This window comes from Dichomitus squalens, assembly GCF_000275845.1.
Source record: "Dichomitus squalens LYAD-421 SS1 unplaced genomic scaffold DICSQscaffold_26, whole genome shotgun sequence".
Classification (NCBI taxonomy): domain Eukaryota; kingdom Fungi; phylum Basidiomycota; class Agaricomycetes; order Polyporales; family Polyporaceae; genus Dichomitus; species Dichomitus squalens.
This window is the reverse complement of record NW_006766908.1, coordinates 95907-104237: the sequence shown is the minus strand read 5'-3', so window position 1 is coordinate 104237 and position 8331 is coordinate 95907. Positions and strand designations below refer to the sequence as shown.

The window sequence follows — 8331 nt, the reverse complement described above, 5'->3', positions numbered from 1 at the left end:
CACCCAACGGGAACCCGTCGACTAGGATCTGTCGCGCGCGGATGCCCTCGCGATCCGCAACGCTCAGTTGCGCGGCCCTCACGGTGCCAGGGAGGGTGGTGCGCACGGCGTCCGCATACAAGAGAGGGGTAGAGTATGGTAACGACTCACCGGGTGCCTTGCCAGAGCGATCCCCATCGCGGATATTGTCTACTGCTGCAATTATCCGCTCCTTCAGCGACTCCTCAGTCCCGGCTAGCTTGCTCGTGAGTTCCGTGATGTGATCTCCTGCGGCGGCTACTCGTTCTTCCAGGCCACTGATTAAGGTGGTAGCCTGTGCCTCGAGACGGGTGAGTAAAGCGTCTGTTAAGGATTCACTCACCGCGCCCTCTATAACTGTCTTTGCGTATACCGCCAGCCCAATGCAGCATTCCGCCGCCCGCTCGTTCTTGCCCACTAGGGCTACTCCCACGTGCAGAAGCCCGGTAATTAGTCCTTCAGCCGTAGGGGCTCCTGCTGCGGGTACCATCTCATGCCTGCGCAACACACTCAGAGCGTCTTCTATCGTCTTGATCTTCCCATACGCTGCCGTAAATGTGTCTTCAGTTGGGGGCCGCATCTGCCTTGCGGGCGGTGCGCCCGCCGGTACTGGCGCCGACGTCTTCTTCGACCGTGAGGTAACTTGTGGCGATGCTGTTCCTCCTCGTCTGACAGGTTCCAGCGGCATTCTGCTATTAGTATGTGTATAGCGTTCGATATGAACTAGTGCGTCGCCCAGAGAGAGAACTGACCGCACGGCGTAGCCCGCTCCTATTGGCTGACGACCGTGGGAAAGTTGTCGCTGGTGGTGGTACGAGTTAAAGGAGCTCGAGGGATGCCTTGACATCGGCGGGTATCAGAGATCGCGACTCGTACACCTTATGGATCGCCGTCGCCTACATACAGCTAAATTCAGCTAGAATCGAGGACTTGAATGGAGTATACGCCCACAAAGATATCAGTTTCGTCGTCGTACTGGCTCGCGCCATATCGCAGTTCATCAAGGAGGTAGTTGAGCTGGACGTCGGTGATCTTGTCCCGGGGCCACTGTTTTTCGCCATCGCCCCTCTTCCAGTACTCGTTGCCACCCCAGAATCGTTCGACCATGACTGCGTCATGCTCGATCATCTCCTTGCGCGACTATGTTACGATCTCGTCGTCGTAGACTTTCTTCCACCAGTCGGGCTTGGCGCGTATCTTCCTTGAGAACCCTCGCATGCGAAGCTATCGAAAGGAGACGTGAGATTTGGGACATAGCTCGTAGGGAAGATCTGCAACTGCAAATATGCGGATGTCGTACTTATGAGTAGAGGCTAATAAGGCGGTGCTCACTGGCGGGTTGGACTAGACGAGTCGGTCCGACTCCGACGGGCGCTCACTTCAGGCACAGTTGTCAGGCGTTTTCTTCAAGTTCCTGGATGGCTGAGATCCGACTACTGCTCGACGCCGCGAAGCTGATGTGTTGCTCGCTCTCATTTTGATGAGCTTACTGCAGTTTATTTCGCCACCACAGGCTTTCTTCACATCAGCGTCGTGAACAGGACATGCACGGTGGATACGCAAAAAGGCGATACTTGTGTCAACGAGTCGCTCGCAATCGCACTCTATTCTCTAACATGATGTGATTCTGCAGACAACACAATGATTCGCCGTGTGCGAGGGTACTTTACTCTACACGAAAAAACCATAGATTGTGTCACCCCCAGCCTTCTCAGGCCCTTAGATGAACGAAGACGCGCGATTGCCTGAGGCCAGCCTCACCGTCCAGCCTTCGAATCGATCAATCAAGATCAAGGTCATTCCGAGTCCAGAGAAAGTAACGAGTAAGCAGTGTTCGAATCAAGATGGATTGGATCTGCTATGGTCGCTATATGATGTACATTGCATGAATCCGAAGTGTGTCTCCATGGCTGATAAGCCGTGGCCCGTCATCGAATGAGCCCCATCCCCTTCACGGCGTCGTAGGACGTTCTGCGAACATTGGTTAATCTCAGAGGACATGAGCGACGTGCCCGGTCGAGCTACTGACCTCCCATCCACGCCAATATGCCACTTCTTTCTCCCTAGAGCAGACGTCACCAGTCTGACATCTGGGTCAGGCAATTTGAGGACGACATTCTCTGGATATAAATCAAGGAATTCTGCGAGCAAGCAGAATAGTGCAAAGACGGGCCGATCGCTGTATTTGTACTCTCGAGACATGTATAGCGTTTGGCCTTTCCTGATGAAGAAGTAGGTTCTTGTGTGACAGGTCAGGATTGCACACGCAGCCTTCGTCTCAATTAATTGAGACCAGACCTAGTTTAGTACGTCGCAGTCAGATATGAATGAAGAACCTTCCAGGAAAGTCTCACCTGAACAATGAATTTGTTCATTTTGCCTGATAGCTTGTCATTTTCACCAGGCTAGCCAAACGCGCAGGTGTGAGATGCATCGCTTGACTTGACCATTTGCGTTGCGGTGAGAAGATCAAAAACCTGAGCGTTCAAGGCGTTCTGTGACTTGACCTCGATAGTACAGAACACTCCAGGGACCAGTACATCCTCATCCTCGGTACTTGCTTCATGAATATCCCGTCTGGAATGATGTCTGCGTGTGGATAGCTGGATAGAGCAGGACACTCAGGGTCCTTTTCGGGATCGAACAAAGGCAACGCGAATGGTTTCTTCTGTTCTCTAACCCTAGAAATGAGACAAAGTAACAGGAGGGCCGGTTGAAATATAGTTTGCTGGCACCATGTCACAACGTCATTTTCTGAGCGAACAGTTTTGGGCAGGCCATAGCGTAGGTTCTCGGGAAAACAGTGTCCCAAGGCCAAAGCCTGATCCAGGCTTCTTGCGTCCACGCCTATTTTCTGTAACATGGCCTTTCCTTCCGCCTCAAAGCTGTCCAAGAGAGCTGGGAAATAAACCAGATACTTCAGGTGCTGGTCTCCTCTCAACCGAATGTCACGTTCTGCCTGTGTAGTCTCCTTTGTGCCTCGAATATGAGCCCTGGAGTAGACGTCGGGGAGTTCACAAGGAAAGGTGCGCGTAAGGTCATATGCCGTAGTAATCTCTGTATCCCAATCCGCCATTTTGAGCGTGTGTTTGCATGATTATCTTGGGAACATCCGACGAACCTTGAAATTGAGTTGCGTAGAAGAAGGAATTGTCATCCACAGATGTAGGTCTATAATACGGAACAAGAGTAGATGCCCGAGTCCTATGAGGCTTTTCTTGAGAACCAGGTGTGATTGGCCCCTGATCTGTGATTCCAGTCAATAATGTGATGGAGGTCGAAGGTACAAGTTTCGTATAGAACTCCCCTGTCATGCTTGCCACCTTGCTTTGTATTTGTATGTGTGTTGAAACCGAATCTGTGCAAGGGATAACAATATTGCCATCTGATATAGCCATCACAGCGAGTTATAATGAAGTCACCTGTCGGGCCTTGAGAGATTGTGGCGCTAGTTGAAGAGTCTTTGTTGGCCGTGGATGTCGCGTTGATTTACTGGGTGCAGAGAGCCCGAGGACTTGTGTAACTCCGTAGCAAGGCGACTTCTGTTATCGGACCGCAGCTCTTGTGAGGTGTGTGCAGATGTGTAGGCTGGGTGTAGAGCTTCGGTGTTGTAGGCTTGCTCCGTCTACACAGACGAGTTTTATACATACTGTGGGGTGATGCTTGTGGCGTCAAATTGTGAGGCATACTGAGGCGCATGACATTATGACGAATGAATTGAGGGTTGGAATGAATCCCACCCAAGGCCGGTGAGGCGTGCACAATTGTAGCACAGTCAGATGCGCCTCAAACACTTGCCAACTGACACATGATCAATGTCACTATGGGGCGAGAAGTGAGACTTACAAACCTCCCTGTTGTTATGTGGATGATAGCAACCTATTGTATCCATCATTCCAGAGAATCATATTGGCTTCGCGTCTTAGGGTCGTCCAACAGTTATGGAGTATGTTCATACTAAACATGCGGATTATGATGCTGTCATTGTAACATCTAACATGAAGGAAAGCCTGATGTTTGTCTACTACTCCGGGTTTGCCACAGAGGTCCTTCGATCTCTGCTTACGTAAAACACTTGAGCGCAATTCATTGTGAATCGTGTGGATCGGTGTTGTTCCTCGGATGCATATGGAGGCATACATACCCGGTATCCAGGTACCGGCACATCTGACATCTTGAAGGTTGATGTGCTGTATACTGTTCAATTTGTAGCATTGTGAGTGTTGCAGAAAACGTGTCGATTCTTGTCAGCCGCTCATTTCGCCGCGCGCTTGAGGGGCCAGGGTACGTATGGGCTGGGGAGCGCTCATAGTGGTACGTCCTGCTCACTCGCTCGGATACTGCCAGTGAGCCAGTGGAGAGCTCCAGTGTTATCATACAAACTTAGAGAGAATCAGGGGGATGGTGCTCAAAATGTGGTCTTTCGGTCGTGGTTTTTAGCAGCCACGTATAGGCGCCCTCAAGCGCGCAGCGAAATGAGCGGCCGACAAGCTGCCCGCCCCACTTTGAGCGCCAATCACACTCGAACCGTACATATACCTTGGACGTCCTGTTCTACTCCAGCATATCACTTCCCTCTCCTCTCACATAGCGCGAATCAACTCGTCAAGTCACAATGGAATTACCGACCTCGAATAGCAAGATAGGCCCTTGTACAGGTCCCTATCATACACTCGTACCTTGTCACCAGGCCATTGTTGGGACGCTCAGGATCACTCAGCTCACAGAAATCCTCCGTGCTAAAAGTGTGCGCGGCATCGAGGTCTTCCGGGCAGTTGTGAGCATCGCTCAACATGAAGACGACGAAGTCAAGGAACTCGACGTGGTTTGCAAGGTTGGCTGGGGTACAATGGGAGCTGCGGAGGTTCAGCGAGAGGCCAATCTCTATCAAGATAGACTGCGGAAGCTACAGGGAACAGTTGTTCCCCGTGTCCATGGGTGTTATGTAGCGAACGACAGGATAACAGTGCTGGTTATGGAGTACTGTGGCCGAGCTCTGTCCCAGTGTACCAGGTCGTTCTCCCAAACGCCGTTAGAGTTCAGGTGCATATCCCACTGACTTCGTTCGTATGTCACCACTGATAATGTTTGAGATAGGAAATTAACGGTGAATGGTCTCCTTGCCATACATAGGGCTGGGATCCTCCATGGCGACTTCCGTGAGGAGAACATAGTCGTCCGTGAGGTCCAGAAGGGCAAGTTGGAAGGTGCCGAGTACTTCCCCGTTATCGTTGATTTCGGAGAGGCGATGGAGCATACCTGCGCGTTGAGAGGGGATTATGAGATCAAGACCAATTGTCCCGCACCTGGATCTACAAGCGGACTACTTCAATGCCTAGAAATACATGATGCCTGTGGCGAAGCTCGGTTCTACTACCCATACGGTATGTTTTCCTAGCGATGCTTTCACAGACATGAGCCCCACTCATCTGAGCCGCCATCTGTAGCCAGCGTTGAATTATGGAGATGCGAAGTTGCGATTGATACCGAGACGACGGTGGAGGAGGTGTACATGGCCCTGGCCGAGAGGGGGGTGGTTCCGGAGGGCATGGACAAAGAGAGAGCACGGAGAACCATAAGAGAGACATGTCAATGGTCGCAATTCAATAAGTGGCGGGATGAAAGGAACGAATTCGACAATATGCCTCTCACCCGGGACAACTGGGAGAAATCGAAACGCCGTCTTGAGGGACCGGTGTGAAGCCCTCCCCAGTAATACTGCTGTATACGCTGTTCTCTTGATCGCATTTTGCTAAGAGGCGATATGTACATGCATCTTACTTTTTGCACCATGTCGGTCCTGATGCTGCCACATAATCAATTCAACCTCGAACACCTGTTTGTAATGCTTCGCGTACCGCAACTGCTTTTGCATCAGTTTGTCCCGATACCTGTCCGGCTGCTTGCACGACACTGACCCTATGGACGCGTGTCTCAAGATGGCATGATATGATCCTTGGGGAGCTGTTAGCTTTGGCGCCTTCGCTACTTCATCCTGTGCTCCTGCCGCTGGGGGACGTCGCTCGTCGAAAGGATCCGCGCGAGGGGTCCGACGACGACGAAGCACAGAATGTTTCGCAACCTGGGCTTAGTAGGGTCCGTGAATTCGAAGCCGTCAGTATACGTTTGGGAACGTAATGCACTTGTCCACCTCGGGAACTAGGTGCGCAAGGTCCTGATTTAGTGGGCTGTCGCGCTGCAGTACGAACGTGATGCGGTAGCCTTGCTCGTCATTCTGCCCGTACTAGGGAGAAATGCCGTTGTCCGCGGAACACGCGCGGCTGCTTATGCTTATGCATGACTGAGCCCTGAGGCCTAGGTCCTGTGCGCTGCGGCAGACCTCGCCATTGAACGCATTCAAACTTTTGCAATTGTCGACGTAGCGCACCTGCATTACACATCGGAACGAACTATACTAGAGCCACATACACCGCACAAAGGCGTCCCAGCTCGCGATCAAGCAACGGTGGAGAACTTGTACTCGGCGCGCCAGTGATACGGCCGGTGCTTGTCGTAGATCTGGTTCCGCCCCCAATGCGGGTTGTTGATCCCGTCGATGTAGTCCTCCATCTCGACGACGACGCACGAGTGGTTGTCGTAGAACTTGCCCGGGTTCGTCGTCCCATCACCTCCATGAGCGCGCTTGCGCGGTAGGCTCTTCCCCGCGCTGGAGATCCCGTCGCACGTGTAAACCTGGATCGCGACCTGGTCCGTCGTTACGGACAGCTTGATGCCGGATGCGGGCGAGGTGAGCTCGAAGACTGGCTCGTCGCGCTTGTGCTTGGACATGACGAAGCACGAGTCCCACCCCTGGCATGTCGCGCCGCAGACGCCGACGGTCTCGTTGAACCGCTCGCTGAAGGGGCGCGGGGTCTGGAAGTCGAAGGGGGTATCCTTGACAGAGGCGATCTCGCCCGTGGGGATGAGGAACTGGTCGGTCTTGATGTACTTGTCCGCGCGCGGCATGTACACGATGTGGTCGAGGACGGTGTCTGAGCCGTTATACGCCGCGAGGTTCCAGTAAGTGTGGGAGGAAAGCATGATGGGCGACTTCTTGTTGTCAGTCACGTACGAGTCCATCTCGATGCGCCAAGTGGCATTGTTCTCGAGGATGTATGTCGCGCTCGAGACGACAGAGCCAGGGAAACCCTGGTTACCGTCCGCATCATGGAGGGTGAACGTGACGGATGAGCTAGTTAGGTTCGTGATCTGGTAGGCGGAGCGGTCGTAGCCGACGGTACCGCCGTGGAGCGTGTCGTGATTGTTTTCGTTGAGAGGCGTGTGGTAGATCTTGCCATCAATGGTGAACGTGCCGTTCTTGATACGGTTAGCGTAGCGTCCGACCTGAGGACCGAAGTTGGGGTGGACGACGTCAGTGCCATAGTTCGTCTTGTTATCAAAGCCTACATGATAGTAGACGACGTTAGGACTTCCCTCGCACTCGAATTGAACATGTTCACTGACCAAGGACGATGTCACGGAATACGCCATCCCTATCTTTCACCCATAACTCCGAGACGGAAGCACCGTATGGGAGGAACGTCGCACGGATAGAATCGTCAGGCGAGCGCAGGTTGATGGAATTGAACGGGTAGGTAGGTTGGAGTGCCTCGGGGCAACTCGCCAGGGTAGTGCCAGTAAGGGTACCACCGAAGGTGATAGCATCATTGGTGGAGTTATCCGCGAGCACAATTTGGTTGGTGGCAGCGGTCGCATCGGAAATAGCGCATGCGTACGCGCCTACGGTACCATTGTTCACGAAACCGGGCGTCTGCAAGGGGTTGGTCGCGGACGAGGATGAGACCGCGAAAGTAGACGTGCCAGTGGTGGTCGACGCGTCCAGAGTTGACGACTCCGAAACAGCAGTCGTGGTCGACACCGCGACGGTACTGCTGTCAACGACAGTAGTGGTGTTTTGAGCGGTTGCGCTCCACGTCAAAAGGGCGAACGTCACGTAGGACAGCAGGGAGTGCATCGTCGCAGAGACCAGGTCCACGCAAGCACGAGGCAAGGACGATGAGGCCGCGAAACGAGGGGAACGCGGAGACGGTCGAAATTCCTGCCGACATCATGAGCTTAAAGAGAAGTTCACTGACAGTCCCCCGCATGCGTCAGTGGGGCGAAGCGAGGTGCGCAGATGTCCGCTGACCGTGCTGCTGTGCTCTTTGTGCGCGCCTCGCACGTCTCGCATCTACAGAGGGGGTCAGGTGGCCGCGTCATCAATCTGATGATGGGATGAGGGCTACTCAAAAATCTCGCGAATTGATGGTCCCTTCCCTCCGGTCTCGTCAATGCTCACGTTGGTGCACGCTT

At 53.3% G+C, this 8331-nt stretch overlaps 2 protein-coding genes across 2 annotated transcripts; both read right to left on the bottom strand.

The window, feature by feature from the left end:
- Positions 1–836: 836 nt before the first annotated feature.
- DICSQDRAFT_171808 (uncharacterized protein) lies at positions 837–1125 on the bottom strand (the record flags this gene model as incomplete). Its single annotated transcript, XM_007367505.1, has 2 exons — positions 837–914; positions 970–1125. 2 exons carry the CDS (start codon positions 1123–1125, stop codon positions 837–839), a joined length of 234 nt encoding a protein of 77 aa, XP_007367567.1.
- Positions 1126–6474: 5349 nt separating this feature from the next.
- Positions 6475–8049, bottom strand: DICSQDRAFT_162364 (galactose mutarotase-like protein; the record flags this gene model as incomplete). The annotated part of the gene is made up of 2 exons (XM_007367504.1): positions 7483–8049; positions 6475–7421 (listed from the first exon to the last, which is right to left on the bottom strand). Exons 1-2 carry the CDS (start codon positions 7991–7993, stop codon positions 6475–6477), a joined length of 1458 nt encoding a protein of 485 aa, XP_007367566.1. The 5' UTR covers positions 7994–8049.
- Positions 8050–8331: the final 282 nt, after the last annotated feature.